We start from the raw sequence: 19956 nt of genomic DNA, 5'->3' as shown, positions 1-19956 counted from the left end.
GTCAGCTTAGAGTTTCAGCTGCCATTTACTCACATGATGACATTTTTCTGTTTCATACAGTAAAGTTACTGTTCATAGACAATGGGGCCTCTTCTTCCATTCTGAGATATCAAATGCTACTTAAAATGCAGCAAATCTAAAATTCATCTGATTGTGTTTGTACAGTGCAACTTTCTTGCTTTAACAAATTACTTTTTTATACATTATTCTGCATTGTAACAAATTATACACTTGCTGGTTACATGTGGCAGAAGTGGCTGCATGCAGGCTAATAAAAATCAGCACAAAACCAAAATCCTGGAAGAGTTAACTTTTTTGAAATACTAGGATTGGTGCATCTAGTAAAGAAAATCAATGTAATATGCTGGTGATTAAACATTTTGAAAAGTTTTCAGGAATTTTATCAATTGAGAATAAACCTAGTGGATTTGATAAAAATCTAATAAGAAATTAAGTTAATGTGAAATTAAATTTAGCAACCCATCACCTCAGCAATTATTATATTTCCCCAATCATTTGTTTGCAAATTACCACAGTTACTACAGCTATCTTAGTCAGAAGCAGAAGTTATCTGAAACAATAGCAAAAAGAATCCTAGTGCTGATTTGCGCGGAGAAAATTCCACAGCTGTTCTGGGTTTTCACATCCATTGCAATGTCACTGGCCTTTCTCTCTGATACGCTGACAATCTCCAACTCAAGGAAAGCCATTCTTACAGACAGAAAAGAGAATACTACAAAACACTTCTTTAGAGTTATATCAGTTACAGGGGACTTTCTGTAGTCTAAGACACAGGGAGGAAAGAAGAGGATAAGGAACAAGGAAAAAGCAGATATTAACCTTTAAAAAGTCAAATTTATTTATAAATCTAACTAAAGAAAAGAATGAAAAAATTCAGATACACTGGATAATAACACATTTTTTGAAAACATGCACGTCCTCACAGCTTATCAAACACCTTCCTAACTACTGTATGAAGGTCTTAAAAATGGTGATATTTGTTGTCAAACTGCTACACCAAGCAACCACTAATTTGTACTATCTGATTACCTTTCAGGGACTGACCTAGTTGCCTTCCTGAGAAAAAAAAGAATTTTGTCTGGAATTAACACAAATGAGAAGACAAGGTAATATATCCTTAAACAGGTAAGAATAAAAGAAGAGGTAGGGAAGTAAACCAGCCATATATACGCTAATTTAAAGTGATTCATTTGTCATGCCTAATTTTGTGTCCTTGTGTACCTCATGCCTTCTGTTCAGATTTTGATGAATACACTATATAGTTTTTTGCAGCTATTCAACTGGCAGTACACATACAAATACTCCAAAAATACAGCTAACTGTGGAGAGGAAGATCCCGGGGAGATAAAAACAAGCCATACTTTCTACACAAAGAAATGTCACTGATTCCACTAAAGAGCAAGCCTAGCCAGAGGGAAGCAGCCTGTAATCTGCAGTACATTTTCAGTGTTGTTAGGTAGTAGTATCACAACACAGAATTATGTGAATTTTTTAATTAAAAACAAAACTACCAGAAGAAAAAGCAAGCAAATAAAACACACACACACACAAAACCCCAAATAACCAACCAACCAAAAAAAAAAAAACCAAAAGAAAAAATTCCCCAAAAGAATGACAGCCATATCCAATAGACAGTATTATTAAACTTACAGTCTCAAAATAGTTAAGCAATTTTCCAAGTCTCTATCTCAGTGTAAATATGGTTGACACCTGAAAACTTCACCTCCCAGCACTTGGTCATTCAACAGTCAGAAACATAATGTATATATCATAAGCTGATCAGCTGAGTTTTAAACATCCTAATTCCTCATTGAGCTCAGATATGGTTAACTTGTCTGATGGCAAAACTGCACCTATGCATCACAGCAGTATAACCATCAACAGAGTAAAGCTCTGAAAGCATGCAGCTGGATAAAGACAGTACCAGGGTAGGATTCAGCTCACCCTGACTTCAGACACCTACAGTGTAGTTCCCACACGTGAAACCAGCTTCTAACCTTCCACTGAGGTCAGTGGAAATCTAATCAATAGAGCCAATGCTGTCTAGAAAACAACCACCTTTCCAACAAAACACTTATCAAGTCTCTTGTCGACCAGGTGTAGGACACAGCTTCCTAAACATACTTACCAGTGTGAATTGACATGTCATAAAGCCTGCAAAATCTCTACCCATAACAAACAAATGCAAAATATCTACCCAAAACAAGCAAATATGATGTTGTATGCACAGGAAACCTGCATCCTTCTGAAAGGCAGGTGGGATGCCCCAGAGAGATTATAATGATGCTGGAAACCCATATTAAGGTAACTGACTCCTGCATTCCACTGTCTATAATTGACAGACGTCTAACTCAGTTAGAAGGTACTACCTTCATTGTAGTACCAAAATTGAAGTTAATTCTATTTTCGCAGCAGGAATCCAGAGTCAGTATAAGTGGAAAATATAATTTATCACTGACAAAGATTTCAAGCTAATTAAGTAACAACCACAGTTAATTTTCATAATCTAGTATTACAAACTTTTCATCCAAATGAACAGAGAACAACTTTGTTAGGTATCTTAAAATAAATTTTAATAATTTTATGAATAATATTGTTCATCTGAGAGAATTAAAAATGACGCCCCAGATCCTATAGCACTTCTTTCTGTGAGCCTCAACAAGTTACAACTTCAACGTCTATTAAGATACCTAATTTAGAATAAGAATTGTTCCTTCTGCTTTTATTTATTGAAAAAAATTGAAGAAAAACCATATGCATACAGCTCACTTACAAATGAAGAATAATCCAATAATTTGTATGTTCTATATGTCACACTTGTGAATATTTGGATATCTGACAGTGCTGAAACATTCCCCAATTATTCAATTTCTCAGCATGACAGTAGTAGTTACAGAAAAAAGAAAATTAATAAGTTCTCCTTTATCTATTATTTTTTAAAGAGACTTTCAGCCAAATCCTTTCTGCTTTGCACAAGTAGACAGCTAAATGTAATGACATTACAGTCAGAGTATATAGGATTAGAATGATTTGCTCTGACTAATACAAATCTGTAACATGCAGCGTTTAGCCAGTATCTATTATTGTATTCTGTTGTTGCTGTCATTCAATACTTCCTGAGCTAAGCTAGGGAATTATTATCAGGGGCATATGACACAGCAAAACGCACTTGCATAGTTCTACTTTTGACCACTGCTATCAACTATTGACATTCATTTACCTTCTTGTCTACAGATCCAAGGAGCTTTCACACAAGAACATCATAAATATTCCTACACAAGAAATGCTCATATTTCCTTTCTTATATGTTGTACTTACCTAATCCTTTAGGAGTAATGCCACTGCTATCAGCAGGATTAACCACCCAGTAGTAGTATTTCAGTGTGTGCATTAACTGCAGGACTGTTCCTACTCTGCGTATGGTGTTATAGATTGTAGCAGTTCCAATGAATTCAGCTGACAAGTAGGTATACAAAGACAGCTGCACCTGAAGAATGAAACAGTTACCCATGTAAACCTAAGTTCTGTATTAGTAACCTTAAGTTGTAGGACTTATTTTAATATATACTTTGGATATGATATAAAAAACTAAAAAAAAAAAAATTAAAACTTTGGTTAGGGCAGGGACTTGACTGATACCTAGAAACGACATCCAGAGGTCCCTTGCAAACTAAATTTCCTATGATTTTATGATTCAAGTAATGATAAACATACAGGTTTGTTTTCCATTCTGGCTTTTTATACTAGAAGTACATATTTTCAGATTTTAGGACCATGCCACTTTTCAATCTCAACTATCAATCTCAACATATCTCAACTATGATTACTTAGGAAAACAACTAATTCATTATTACCAGAGGTGAACAATAACATTTTATAGATTTTATCAAACTAAAATACATAATTTAAATTAAAGTGAGAGTACACGCTAATGTGTAACAAAACGTGTCATCTTTCACCTACAATTAAAAATACATAATTTTATGCTTAATCTTTAGGAAAACAATGTAATGCAAGCACTGAAAAAGGGACTGGGTTTCCAGAAACAGTCCAATAATTTAACTACTTTTAGAAACTTATAAAAGACATTAGAGTATATAGTTAAGCAGGATATAGACTTCATGATCTAAAAAAATCATTGCTATTACCATATTTTAAAATAAAAAACCCAAAAACCTAAGTACCATGTTACAAAAGAATACAGGCATTTCATTTTGTTTTAGGAGAGTCATAACATTATTCAAGTGTACAACTACCTTTGCAGGGGTATGTATCCAGATAGCAGGATTAAAAAGGATGTGATCACATAATTGCTTCAGTAGAGGTGCTCCATGAGATAATCCATCCAAATATTTTGCAAATGACAAAAATTGTTCCAGAACTGCTCTGGTTATATGAACTCTAGATGACTGGGGGGAAATAATCAGAAGAACAAAGATAAAGAAAAGCCTTCTTCCTTAATATACTTACAGCAGAACTATGAATCAGTATTTTCACCCATCTCATCATCACTAAATACATGCAGCTTCACGTGTTTTGATGTCATTGCATATGAAGGCAACTTCTACTTTCTAATAATATCAACAGTCTTTCTAATGCCTATATTTAACAAGTTAAAATATTCATCAGTAACTATGGTTAAATACTTTTTCTTTTTTTGTTTGTTTGGTATTTTGGTTGGTTGGTTTTGTTTTTGTTTGATTAGAAGCCAGTCAGGATCCAACATTTTACAGCAGAGTGCATTGAGAATTTCATCTGAAGTCCTTAACTCTTCTTAAGTTAATCATGTGTCTTACTGGAATTGGGTGTCTCAATATGTAAATGTACATTACTGGTAGACTTGCCTGTGTTTCTTAAACATAAGTAGGTATTTGAAGGAGTTGGGTTCAAGGTTTCCTCAAATTTCAGGAGAGTCTTTCAGTTTCATAGCATATGCTATAAAATTACTGTTGAGACCTGCTCTTACATAGTAATGTGGCATGAGGACTTTGACAAATTTCTTTGTATACTAAATTAGAAAATTAATAAAAAAGCCACTAAACATCCTTCCCTTTGCCTTCTCTACAAAATGTAAAGCACTGGAACAGGCTGCCCAGGGAAGTGGTTCAATCACCATGCCTGGAGGTGTTTAAAAGATGTGTAGATGTGGCACTGAGGGACATGGTTTAGTGGTGGCCTTGGCAGTGCCGGGTTAATGGTTGGACCTGATGATCTTAAAGGTCTTTTCCGACCTAAGTGATTATATGATTCTATGTTCCAATTATTTTTATTGCTGTAAGTACAGTCTGGGAATATGCAGATTTGTTATTTTTAGAACTGAAGTCTGTTTTTCAGTAATACAAGTTCAGTCTGGATGCTGAAGTTCCTTTGGCTTGTACATCACGATTCACAATAAATAGTCTGCAACTAATAAGAACAAAAACATTTGGAAATTCAAGTCAGGAAAAAAAAGTGCTTTCTGTCCTCTGAAGTATTTGATTACATGCAAATGAACAACAGATACAAGAGATAATTTATAAATAATGAAATTGAGACTGGCTTAGGAAGCAAAAGGATTTTTCCTGCCATGTATGCCAAATTAATATAAGTATATACTGAAAAAAATAAAACACCTTGTAGCATTTTAAAAAACTATAGCTAAGTGAATACAGATCAGTGAATATGTAGTAAAAACTGTAGCTAAGTGAATATAGCACCAAACTCCCCAGAAAACAGCATCTTTGTAAGAATTGTGTTTTGATCAATCAAAATCCTTTAAATATTCACATGGCCTGAGTTTAATATCATAGCAGATGCTAATTAGAAGAGTGTGCAAATTATTTTTTTTTTAATTTCGTCTACAACATTCTGAATTGACGTATTCAATGTGTGTAAACCACAGTGCTCTATTCAGGAGAAAGAGACTCCATGAGGGCTCACTTGCCTGCCCATTACTAGCCTGTAATAACTTACAGAACTGAAGGTAACAGCTTTGTAAATTCATTCTGGTTATGTCACAAGAAAACCTACCACAGGAAAAAAACACCACCTTAGGCTAGTTCTTTGACATTCTAAATCACACTTGCTTAGTACTGAAAATATAGAAGCATAGAAAATAGTCTGCTTTTAGGTATTCAGTGAATGTAAATGCTTTCTACTATAAGAATGTATTTTCCTAGCTGCAAATAACAAAGGGAGCAGAATGAGACAAACTATTTATCATTCTTTTTCAAAATTCAGTATATTTTTTGAGGGTGAGATTATAATTTTTATCTTCTTCTCAAATGATTGCTATACTGACCTCATGCTAATGAAAAATCCAGTAGCAGACATTCAGGAATGTTAGAGCCACGAGATTCAATCATTAGAGTATCATTGCCTTAGTATAGCTAACAGTAGTTGGTTTTCAGATTATGCAGATTATGAAATCAGAGCAACAGGGTTTCATGAGGGTTTTGGTCCAGAAGGCAGGTAACATTCCTCAGACAACCGAACTGAACCTCAGTTTTGTGATAACTGCTCATCATGTCTGAAAACAGTCCTTTGAGCCAAGTGATCGAAAGTACTACAGTGACAGTAGAAATACTAAGAACAAAAATAAAAACTCTCCAAACATACCTTTTCAAGGAGATAGCCAATTACTAGAAAGCCTTTTCCACCAAGCATTTGTTCTTGCATGGCTACTGAACTCTTAAGAAGCTCAACCAAGAAAGCCAGTAGGGTAGCACTGCATGTAAAAAACAGGAATTTTTTCAGATTACAAATGCAGAAAAGCCAATCTGTTACTTTCTCAATAATCACCAGCTATTAAGTGAACAGAAACAGGCTTAAAGAGGTTTATTCTTGAAAGAATAGAAATCTTACTTTTTCTGTTAACAAATTTCTCCAATTATTTTTCTTATATTACAGTGTTAGGAGTGGGAATTCATACTCAAATAAGTGAAAAATCATCCTGTCAGTACTCCTGGTTTGACCAGGACTACTCCAGGTTTTAAATATCCAGTCTGGGAGCTTGCAGTTCTAGCCAAAAGTTTGGCAGTTGAAAGAGGCAGGAGATGCTGTGGGATCCAGCTGACAGTGTTTAGATGCAAGCAGGAATCGTGTCAAACAATTTACCATCTACACTAGCTATGCTAAACAGCAAAATTTGCAGCCACTAGGTATGTCATCATTCCACACTTCCGTCCCTAGAGTCACTATTACCACAGAAATGAGGCATTAAATGGCTGAACATGCACATGGGCAATAATGCCCACCACAAATGACAGTGAAACAAGAGCAGGGTGGAGAGCTTCTTTCATACTTTCTTCAGACCAAAGAGAGGAATAATATCTAGGTCTGACCAAATAAAAGTTGAGGATCACTTTTCATCCAGTTAGGAAAGCACAGAAACACTTTAGAGGTCACAAGGAAATCGCCCAGCAGCCCATCCCAGCAGTATCTTTAAGTGAAGTGTTCATAAAGCACAGGGAGGGAAAAAAAGTGTTCAGAGAAGGTTACAGTTTAGAAACAGAAGAGCTATGAAGACTTCAGGGGATAGAATTGACAAGAACATGAAACTGTTATGAAAACCTGCAATGGAAACATATCAATGCAACTTTGGGGGGGGGGGGGAGGGAAATCACAACTGATTCTTGGGTGATGAGAGTGAAACATAAATACGCTGTTGCAAAAAACCAGAGGAAAGGGAAAAATAAAGAAACAAACTATATTTGTAACAGAAAGGAAATATTTAAAATTATTTTTCAAACATCTCAAAAAGATAGATGAAAGAATGCATTGTAGTGCATATACAATGCATACATAAAGTCATTATTCCTTTTCTGAAAATAAAATAGGTGTAATAGTTCCTAGCTGTACAGACAAGTATCTGCAACCATGAAAGTTCTCACATAGGTAGCAGCCACGAAAAAGTGAATTAAAGGAAATGTCCAACCCGCATTTTATAAATTTCAACTTTACTTACAGTATCTAGTCATCTAAAGGTTCTCTTGCTCTCCAAATAAAATCTTTTACTTTGAAATAAATGTTGAGACTGGTTAATCCATGCCAGTACCAAAAAATAATCAATGTGCTGAGGAAAACAAGATTTATTCTATTTGTTGAGCAAGGCTGCCATGCATAAAGTACACAGTGTAGCCAAAGTACATGCTGTGAACATGAAATAGTGCCTTGTCTTGCTTTATTGTTGAATGGTCATAATAATCCATCTAAAATCACATACAGAATGCTCCACAGAGTGTCAGCAGTAAAAGAACACAGATAATATCCATTTACAGTACTCCAAAGCTTTTATCAAAACAGCCCGTCAAGCTGTCACATCAATATCAAACCAGGTTGTATGCATCAGTTTTTTCTTACCCTGACCAAAAGTTTCTATTGTATTTGTCATATAAAATAAGATCCTAATAATTTTTACTACATGAAAATCCATAAGAAGATCATATAAAGGGTTGAAGCTTTATATTTAGAAAATATTTTTTTTAAATTGAATAGGTCAAAGAAAATTTCATATGGATAGATGGTGCTTACTACCAACCTCTATGAATAACCTTATAACTTAGGACAACCACCCATTATGCACAAAGTTAAGAAAAAGCATACATCTTTACAGGATTAGAATCTAAATTACAATATCAAATACTATTAATATTATATTGAAATGTCAAAAATATTCTTAAAATGGATTTAAAAGATTAGTTTACCATTACCATGCCACCAGACTTAAGTTTAACAGAATCTCATTCCACAAGTACTTTATCAAAAGCCCTTTTCTTTGTATTGCAGTTTACTTGCCTATTCTATGAATTTCGATGTAAAGTCATGGGCTTGAACTGTTCTTATATCAGTACAATCTCTATACAACTGTTAGAACTTCTGATAGGATTCTAAATGCAAGTTATAAGACACACTTCCTCTTTACTTCTATTTAAGAACACAAAAACCACAAGTCAACTCAGAAATAATCAGTGAATCAGTGACCAGCTTATACCTAACCATGCCACAGACACAGAAACAGACAAGCTGGTTCTGTGTAAGAAAGACCAACTCAAAAAAGTGTAATAATTCAGATGCAGGCAGAGTCCAAATATTACTTTTTAGATATTAACCATCTTTATGTGGGCTATGGCTGAACTAATTAATTTTGCCTACCCACATTAGCTCTGCACAGAGCTACCTTAGTTGTTACTGTAAAGTGATGCCAAGTGTTTCTAGTTCCAGGAAAATGTATTAATTCAGCCAATACCTTTGTGAATGAGCTATGCTTTTACATAATTCCCAAATGGCTTTTAACATATATCAATCCAGACACATAAAGATACTCAGCTCTGCAGAGTCATCTCAGGTCTGCAAGCAGTAACTCTAGCTTCTAATCCTTCTGCATTATCTGAGATTGCCACCATAAATAATACAGTTGACTGTAGTATATAGTAATTCAAATCTTGGGATAGCACATGTGAATGCATCATTACACCTTCAAGCACATTAAAAAAATCCAAGTACCAGAAAAAGCAGCAGTTAAGGAGAACCATCTGGCAGGCACACAGAGGCACAATGAAGTTTGAGATGAATACTATATAGGACCACAGTATTGATAAAAAATAGCATTATAATTAAATTTAGCAGTTTGTCCATGTTATTACGCAGGAAATGAAGTAAGTAAAAGATCTGTAATATTTTAACTACTAGACGAACTATAAAATCAAAATGGAAATGTTTTTAAATTCTCATGGCATGTACAGTACTGAAGTTATTAGTCCCTGAAGATGATGATGATCAGAGCTAGGCAGAAAACAGATTATATGCTTAGTCTGAGGGGTTGATTTTTTGGTTTTCTTTTCGAGTATTTTTTTTTTGGTTTTTTGTGTAGTGTTTGTGGTTTGTGTTTTTTTTTCTCTAGAGAGGTTGCTTACACTTGTTTCAGGTGAAGCTTCTTTTTGGGAGAGAAAGGAGGAATAGCCGCACTAAGTAACAGTTGTTACACGCAACACTGGTTTTACATGTTATATTTTCTACCTTGTAAGGTATGCTAGAGATCATTCAATTTATGCTAGAGATCATTCAATCTGCCTGAAAAAGACCTAACAGTTAACAATTCTCAGATAAACTTTCCAAACCTCTTCAAAACTTTTCTTTCCCCACATGCTCAGACTGAACTCAGCCAACATTTAAGTGTGTGTATCTAGATATAAAAATCCATACTGATGTAATGGATCTCTTCTTCTCAATACTGCATCCTAAGAATTTAGTCTGTCTAATTCAGAGGACTGTATCCAGAACTTTTAACAATTTCTGAGGATAGCCAATTTATGCAGTCACCTTGGCAGCTGAAAAGAAATTAAACCTGAAGATTTGAAATGTAAAAATTTTTATCAGCAGAACCAGGTTGCCAAAATCATGCTTTTAAAATGGTTGTTGTTGACAGAGGGGAAATAATATTAATTAGAAGAATGTCTTCTAAGATGAACAATTTTTTAAACAGAATTTAATAAACTTACCAATAACTAACATGCATCGGATTGCTGCAGGGCTCACATTAAACTTGCAAAATTCTGTGCACTGCCATACAAAATTTCTCTCCATTCTTGCCTATTTTCAACTGCCCTAGATACAAAGGTAAATATAGAGGATACTTCAGCCCATTCCTACATCTCCTGTATACCATGCCCCACCTAGAACAGATCAATTTGTCTGCGGTGCAGCAAAGATACAGATAGAAAATGAAAGTATATGTGTCAACCAACAGTAAATCAGAGAACTATTATATCTACTGAAAAAATAAATAATTTCAGGGAAAAACATTCCAGTACTTTTCCATTACTAAAAAGCAGGGAAAAAAAGGTTATAGACTAAAGCATGGCAATGTAGTACTTCTAATAGTTATGATACTGCTTAGAAGTACCTCCAAAGTCAGGAATTTGCATAATTAGGATAAAAGTGAAATTTGTCTCAGATTTCTTGTTGTTCTCTTACACTATTTTATTTTTAAACCACCACATGGATCAATTTCTCTAGTCTCCTAATTCCCATGATAATTTTCTCTGTTAAATTTACCTTAATTTAAGTTCCATCTTGTATTGTGTATTATAAAGTTATCTGAATTGGGCTTTACAAAAGGCACTTTTAGTTAAAGTAGGCATATTTCTGTGAAGATCCAAGTATTCTGATTAATAAGAGATTATTTAACTTTAAGAATCTACATAAAAGAGAATGATGCAGGTATTTGTTTTGTCTGATTCTCTTTGGGAAAGGAACCTTTATAAACTTACTCCATTTGTATTGTCAGCTTCTCCAAAGTAATACAAAAAGACTGTATGATCAACTTCATCACAGGCTGTTAATATGATAACTATTGAAAACTAATCAGCATAAACAGGTAAAGTGGTATTAAGAAAAATCATAAAACAACAATTAATGTTTTGTTTTTAAACAAATTCCCAAGGTACTTGCCCCTTAACTTAAACTCGGAACACAATACTGTCTGTATTGAGGCAAATTATTATTATTATTATTGCTCTTCATCTGCTGGCTGACCATTACATTGCATTGTTAACAAACAGTTTTAAATGAGTTTGCCTGATTTATTAAGAAATTTCTTACTTCATCAGAATATTTACTATTTTTCACAGTATGAACTTAGAAATCCTCAGGGAGAAGGACTATCAATTACTATATTGGTAATATATTATGCTGCACAGAAGATAAGAAATTATTTCCCCTTCCTTACTTCAGTTCTTCTGGAAGAAAATCAAAGCACAAAGGCTAAGCAAGGATTTGAGAAATCATTTTCACTGCACTTATAATACATTTTGGAAATACAAAACAGGATTTTCATCAAGTTATATTCACTGCTAAATTATGAAATCAAAAACATGTGCATGTTTTAAAACAGTCAATTGCTCTGCTGCAACATTAATAGTCACTTCATGCATATTAATGCAGTCATGGCCACTAAAGCCTATGCGCCACAAAGCCAAGAAGGGTTCCCCTAACCAGGCTGGAGGTAAGATAAACCCAGAGTAGAAGAGATGGATGGATGGTGGGGATGGAGAGGAAGTTTCCATGAGCTACAGGTATGGTAGCTCCCTAAAGTGTTTCTTTAGCTTTCAGTTTAACTGTGTTTTTTCTGTCTGTAAGCTTGTTGGAGAGAAAGGGGAAATGATTTGTTTCTTTTGCCTTTTTGATTTTTGTTCTTGTAACACGTGCTGAGGCCAATCAAAGAAAACTACTGAACGTGTTTCATTCATGAGTCAGATGACTAGGTGTTGTGTGGGAGAACTAAAGAGGCAAGTCATCCCTGCTTACAGGCAAAACATTTTGGGATATGGACTCCAGTAATAAACTAGCCACCCTTAATAGTCCTTGGATCTTCTGGAGTATGCAGAGGTATGGTAGTTTACAAGTTTACAAAAGATTTATATCACCTGATACAGTAGAACTATTATCCAGGCAGTTTGATTTGGCAAGTCACATTCCTGCTGTCACAGTTTGGGAAAATTCCAGTACAGACAATTTTATCTGAGCACAGCTAGGTTACACTAGAGATGTGAAATTTTAGGAGTGATATTCAACAATCTTCCCTTTGAAAGGCATGGGGAGAGGGTTATCAGCACTCAACACTGCAAACTCTAAATTGTAGACCACAGGTAGCAATGGACTGGGACCTTGGCTCTCCATCAGAGGCAAAAAGGTAAATGTAACAACCTCAGAAATAATTATTTCCATACCTGCTCTCAAGTTTAAATACCTGTGCCAGCTGTAACAAGAAAAGTCTTGAAAGACAGGATGAGAGGACAGGTTAGGAAAGTAGGATACTACTTGGCATTCATCTTATTTGCTACCATGATCTTAAGATAAATTCAGTTAAACTAAAGACATGAATAAGAATTATCAGAAATCCATGGATTTTTCATAATAAGCTAATAAAAAATCAATACATCAAATCCTAATTCCTGTCAAGCTGTGCTGTTTCATATCTGCAGAAATTGATAGGAAAACTGCCTATTTTTTATCACACTATTAATCTTAAAAAGTAGATGCAGCAACACTACTAGACAGGAACCCAAAACCTCTTCATCTGAATATAAAAAATAGTAAAAAGACAAAAGAAAAATTTAATGAGATATTAATTGATCAAAGTAAAACACATTAAACATTTACATTTTAACATTGGGAAAGGAACCTTTATAAACTTTATAGAGAACAGGAGTTGTTGCCTCCTTCAAAAATGTCTCCATATCACTGACTTAGAATAGGTGGGCAATACACTCTGTAAGAAGGCTATCTATATTAAATGGTGAACATAGAGTCAGCAATAAAACTGTCTGAAAAGTTGCTTACATTTACTTTGCTACAAATTCTAGGTGGGTATACATATTACCTTTAAGGATTTAAGGCACTGTATTTATTTAGTATGATAAACAGTAGATGTATTTTTAAATTTTATTGTATCGTGTATGCAATCTAGTGAATCCAGTTAGGAACTTCTAGAAAAAGCATGTAAAACAATTCTTGGAATGACTTCACCTATTTAATGAAACTGCTACAGTTCCCTCTATTTTCAAATGTTTTCCCAGTATGGTACAGTCCGAAGCAACAATCTCATCTGAATTAACACTTGTTATTTATTCTGGGATGAAATTGGGTCAGTGCCAAAGACTGCACACCCAGTACCCTGTCAGAGTCAGTCTGTATGTCAATGCTCAGCAGACTCAAATTAGTTCATAACTGTATACAAGAGACCACAAGTGAACAAAGTAAATTCCTATCATATTACCATATAATTTAACCAAATGTAACAACAGCGGCTTCATAACAGAAAAAAACACTGTATTGGGTTGGCACAGCAAGGTTTTGGTAGCAGGTGGGCTGCAGGGTTGGTTTCATTAGGAAGCTGCCAGAATGTCCATGTCCAACAGAGACAATGCCAGCTGAGTCCAACACACACCTGTTGCTTGCCAAGGCCAAGCCCATCAGCAAGAGAGGCAGCATCTCTGGCATAAAGGAGCAGGGGTAAAAACCACCCAACAACTGCAACCAGAGAGAGGAGTGAGAATATGTGAGAGGAACAGCCCTGCAGACACCAAGGTCAGTGAAGAAGGAGGAGCAGGAGGTGCTCCAGGCACAGGAGCAGAGATGCCCCTGCAGCCCTTGGTGAAGGACATGGTGAGGCTGGAGGTCCATGGTGAAGCAAATATCCAGCCCCTGGAGGAGCCCCACACCAGAGCAAGTAGATGCCTGAAGGAGGCTTTGACCCCGTGGGAAGCCCACACCAGAGCAGCCTTCTGGTAGGACATGTGGGCCCATGGAGGGATAAGCCCATGTGGGAGCTGGTTTGCTGACAGGACTTGTGACCCTGTGGGGACCATGCTAGAGCAGTCTGCTCCTGAAGGACTGCAGCCTTGTGCAACCCACATTGGAGAAGTTCATGAAGGACTGTCTCCTGCAGGAGGGACCCCCATGCTGAAGCAGGGGAAGAGTGTGAGAAGTTCTCTCGCTGAGGAGGAAGAAGCCGCACTTCGATAATGTGTGATGAACTGACTGGAACACCCATTCCCTGTTCCCCTGTGCCATTGAGGAAAGGAGACGGAGAAATCAGGAGTGAAGTTAAGTCCAGGAACAGGGGAGGGGTGGAAAGAAGATGTCTTTCAGATTTGGTTTTATTTCTCATTATCCTACTCTGATTTGTTTGGTAAAAAATTAAACTAATTTCCTCAAGTCGAGTCTGTTTTGCCCGTGATAGTAACTGGGGAATGATCTCTCCCTGCCCTTATCTTGACCCAAGAGCCTTTTGATATATTTTCTCTCCCCTGGCCAGCTGAGGGAAGTGATGTAGTGGCTTTGGTGGGCACCTAGCATCCAGTCATGTTCAGTGCACCACAAGCACTCTATGTTTCTTTTCATTACATAAAACACCTTATTGACCTAAACTGTTAATTTTTTTATCTAACCAGAGTAATGAAAAGCAAGCTGAAAAGTAGCAGTCTTGGCAATGTAGTTAAGCACCACTCTCCTGAACAGCAGGTGCATTATTTCACCTGAGAAAAAAATACTTAAGATATGAACAGTTTCCATTTTTTTAATTTCAGTGTATGAGAGCATAAGAATCTATTTAGTGTTTCAGAAGCAGAATTGTAGGTTAATTTCAATACTTAGTCTCATGGAAGATGTAGATAAGGCACACAAGGGTATACATATAACAGGAATAAAGAACATTTATTAAAAATACCATTAAAACACAAACTTGATATATTCATATTGCCCTGCTTTATAATTTAAAATTTAATTTACAATGAATCTATTAATATAGAAAAATTGCAATTGTAAATGGATCAAGATGATCGAAAAGCAAAGTGTTCCCTCACAGTCATATTAACAAACCTCTTCCAATGTTAAAAAAAACCCCACCAAACAACAAAACAAATAACTGAGAACGCTGAAGTTATTAAACAGATTTTGGTATTTCCAGGAGAGAGGGTGAGGAAGATTCAGAAAAGTAGTCTGGAAACCTAGGACACACCGAGATATCAAAGCATTTATCCTCACCTCCCAGGAAAAAGTAGGACAGAAGGCAGCACAACTATCTGAGGTACAACTTCTGCATTCCTCCAGTTGGCCACCAGAAAAAATTAAATTTTACAGCCACACAAGCCTTTACAAACATAACAGTATACTCTCATGAAGCATCTTTTGTTCTTTTATTTGCCTACTTCATTGTTCACTTAAAGTATTATTGTTCTCAATAACAATATCCCATTAAATAAAATATGATAAAATAATGCACATACACCAAAACTGTGGTAATTCAACATTTAAGTTACATCTCATCAAGCATCCATTTGCTTAAAAATTTTTTGAATATGTTCTTGAGTTAGGATCACATCTTTTTGTATTATGCATTCATACAATCACATAATGAATTACAGATCTCTGTTTAGAATATAATCTAATTATAGCAGAAGTGCATTCACTTATTCAAGAACTATTTTTTTTTCTGTTTACAGTTCAACAAACTCCAGAAATGTTCTGTACATTTTAAATTGATTATGAATGTTCTCACTCACTGGGAAGACCACACACTTCGGAAGAATTAGTCTTTATCTCAACTTCTAAAACTTATATTACATTAGCTCTCAATTTTTAAGAAGATCTTGTTTCTACTTAGTGTTCTATTACAGATTCAGATTACTAATGAATTTAACATGTATTTTATTCCTATGTAGGGACACATACACACAATAATCTTCCTTAAATTAGAATAAAACATTTTTGCCTACTGCTTTGCCAGTACATAAAATATACGGGGATTTCTTTTCTGAGTTCATTTCAAACCAAGCATTCTTTTTCTGTTTCCCTTACTTCACCATACTTGCATACATGCAAGGTACACCCTGCAAAACAGACTCTGAAAAAGTAAATACCCCACAGGAGCCACTACACAACCAGCTTTTCTGTCTTTAATGTTGAATGAAATAATTTGCACCACTGTACCGCTTGGAAGTAGAATTCACAATTTTTAAGACTGTGGTATTACTTCTAACATTGTACTTAAATGTTCTCATGAAATACATCAACTTTTCACACTACAGAAACAAATAAAAACCAGCAGTCATCTTAGCTACATGTACTTGAGTTACCAGAGGGGAAAACAGATGACTGACAAAACATCACCAGATTGATAAATTTCTTAAATTGAGACAAGTGATCTTTCATGAGAAATTAAGCCAATGTATCACTTCTGATTAAATTTTTCAAATTTTTTAGCAATTTTTGTATTTGTTATTTTTTAAGTTAACTGATTTATTAATGAACTATCTAATGCAATAGGAAATATCCAGAATAATTACTAGAATAATATTCTAAGTAGGAAAATAAGCCATGTGTTCTGCATTATGCATCTATTTTAACAATTTATTCAAATACAAAAGTCAGCTTATGTGGCCCCTAAACACTGCTGTCTATCAGGCTTTGGTTACAGATCATCCTACAAGGAAACACTATACCAGTTCTTCAGCACTACCTTTTCAGTTTTGTTACCTCCAAAGATTTAGGCCACACATTTTTATTGAGAAGTTTAAATATCCTATGTTGACACTAGGACAGGAGCCTGCTCTGACAAACAAGTGGCAGGAGATCTTTCCAAAAATAATTATAGCTGAGCTAGCTTTGAGCAAGGAGTCACCATCCTCAGAGGTAATTAAAATACGTGCAGATGTGGCATCTAGTAACTTGGTTTAGTGGTGGACTTGACAGTGCTCAGTTAATGGTTGGACTCAATATTTTAAAGGCCTTTTCCATCCTAAAGGATTCCATGATTCTAAGTCAGCATGAGTACTGACAGACTCTTAAGTAGTCCTTTTCAAGATATACATGGAAGCATTCATCTAACAGCTGTGCAAGCTCTTCAACTTAGGGATGTCTTCCATAGTATTAGAGCAGAGACTTCATGGGTCCTGGCTTAAAACTCTCTTAGTGTGTTTCCAGTCACTGCCACAATTTTAACATTTTGACTGATAACTGATCATAGCTCTATGACTTTCTGATCATGAATGAATTAATATTGAATGTTATGAAATATGGGTTCAAATGACACAGACTTTGAGAAGCTTGACACCGCACCATCAAGTAAAAGCACATTGGTATCTTTCAGAAGTTGGAAGAACTGTCATCAAACTACCCAAGTACCCTTAGAGACTCTAGAGTGATTTGAATTCATTATTTACTCATATCAATTTTATGCCAGTTCCACCTAGAATCTCATCAGATTAATACAATTTACATATTGTACAGTAAACTACTTTTCAAAAAATAATTTTTTTTTCAAGGAAACAAGGGTAAAATGCAGAAATATATAGCACATTCCCACAATAAAAACAAAAATATGCTAAGCTTTATTTAGTTTTAATCTTGGTTGAAAGTAGCTTACCAAACTGTTGTTTCCACCTGACTGTCGTGCAGCTGTCGATTGTCTAACTGGGCAAAGAGAGGAAAAAGAACTTGGATCCCTCCAATGGAATGAATTGCACTGTGAATGGAGTGGGTTACAATAGCTTTCACATCCTAAATTAATAAAAAAAAGGAAAAACCTCAATTAATCTCAATTTTAAAGGACAGTTTAAAATATAATTTGGGAGCACTTTAACACCAAATTGAATGCAAACCTGTTTTAATTTTTTTCCCTTACTTATATTTAAATTATAATCACTATATTTAAGGCAAACATTAAACAGAAAAACTTCTTTATCATGGCAAACTGTGCCTTATATAAGGTATGAAGTCTATATTTCTTAAGGGAGAAATAATCTTCTCTTGCTTTAGAAAGTCAGCGAAGAAAGAACAGGTCAAGTGAAAGCTATCTTAAGAGCTTATATAATACAAAATAACAATCTCTGTACACTAGCACACAAATCCTCTGGTTATCCAAGTGACGTTCAGCTAACGGTAATCTCATAACATCAATTTAGCAGCACAAACCTGAAGCATAAGAGCATGGGGGGAGTGTACAAAAATTGAAGGATTCTCCTTTGGTGAGGATTCAAGGCATAGTTGAGCATCAGTAGCCTTCGCGTTATAAGTAAAAGCAATGCTACTTGCAAGTTTCCCATCATATAGCACTTGTTTATGGTGCTCAGCCAGATGAATGTCACTCTCAGATTTAAATTTGAACGTGCTCTGAAAAAAACCAGAAGTTTTACAAAGTAATTAATTCAGATAGAAACCTTGCCATAAAATGTGCAAAGACTACATGGGACTTGAGAGGGCATATAGAAACTACTAAACTTTGTTTTCATTTATTCACCAGTAGCCTAATGCTACTGAACAATTAGACAATTTTTTTATTTACTCTACACCACACCAATGTATCAATACAATATTTGGTATTGTATGTAGTATCTCTCCTTTCAGTATCAGTGTTAACAAGTTTCAGAAGTAACTACCTGAAAAAAAAGTGTCAGATTAAGCAGCTATAAATATGTTAAAATAAAAAGTAAGCATATAACACATTAAAAATAATGAACAAATTAATCACTTTGTATTTCAGGTTATATAAACTCACTCAAATTAGAATATAAAATGATATACCATCTTGATTAAAGGAATAGTTACTTTTGAACAGCATTAAAATCCATGCTAAATTAACAGTCAGGAGTATATATAAATGAGCTACTTATACTAAAATAAAATCCAAATAAAATTATAAATACGGTATTTCAAATTAATGATTCTTAAACTCAGAGCTTTTCCAAGGAAGGCTGAAAAATTCTGTTACTCCTAAACATACCATGACTTGTATCTTATCTAAAACTAGGTTTTTCTGGCAACACTGACAAATCAATCAAGCACAAGAAGATAGATTTCTGCCTTTCTGCAAAGCACTGTCAGATTTACTTGGCATATAACTATTGTAACAACCATTTAGCAGTGGCAAGAAGACAACTAGTAGTAACACAGTGCCGTACTGATACAAACAAAGGAAATTTGTTAGAAATTACCAACATTTAATTAAGCAATAAAAATGTAAGATATTTCTAAAATATTTACTCAGTTTAAAACAATTTATTTCTGAGGTTAATATGAATAATTTTACTTGTTTCTCACTGCATATAGCCATCACAATACTCCTTATCCCTTTGGTCCTACCAAATTTTCTTTTCCCCTTTCCCCCCCAGTATGAAATGTCATGAAACTATTGGAAGTACCATCATTAGGATTTTTGTTTTCCATGCTAGAATTAAAACAGGCAATTTATAGGCTATCAACTGCTCTTTCCAAACAAATTAGATGTTCCTACCAATAACATAACCCCATAAACCCTATTCAGCCTTTGCAGAGCTCTCAATGCTGCTGGAAATGCTGACAAAATTATCTTGCTAACAGCCAAACGATGGGAAAGTGCACCTGCTCTAGTGAGTGACACATGGCAATAGAAGGTCTTGTGACTAGCATCCATTTGTA

General features: G+C 35.0%; 1 protein-coding gene across 1 annotated transcript in view; it reads right to left on the bottom strand.

Annotated features, from left to right (window-relative positions):
* The window catches only part of NBEA (neurobeachin), a 472840-nt gene that overhangs the window by 337311 nt on the left and 115573 nt on the right, over positions 1–19956 (bottom strand). The window contains exons 9-13 of the mRNA XM_029960860.1: positions 18475–18672; positions 17927–18060; positions 6619–6727; positions 4278–4430; positions 3340–3508 (exon numbers count right to left, since the gene is read on the bottom strand). Coding sequence (XP_029816720.1) covers positions 3340–3508; positions 4278–4430; positions 6619–6727; positions 17927–18060; positions 18475–18672 — 763 coding nt within the window. The remainder of the gene's footprint in view (positions 1–3339; positions 3509–4277; positions 4431–6618; positions 6728–17926; positions 18061–18474; positions 18673–19956) is intronic.

The sequence above is a fragment of the Manacus vitellinus genome, unplaced genomic scaffold (genome assembly GCF_001715985.3).
Source record: "Manacus vitellinus isolate BGI_N305 unplaced genomic scaffold, ASM171598v3 scaffold_2_pilon, whole genome shotgun sequence".
Lineage (NCBI taxonomy): Eukaryota > Metazoa > Chordata > Aves > Passeriformes > Pipridae > Manacus > Manacus vitellinus.
Note: the sequence above shows the minus strand (reverse complement) of the source record. Positions and strands in the feature narration are given on the sequence as shown.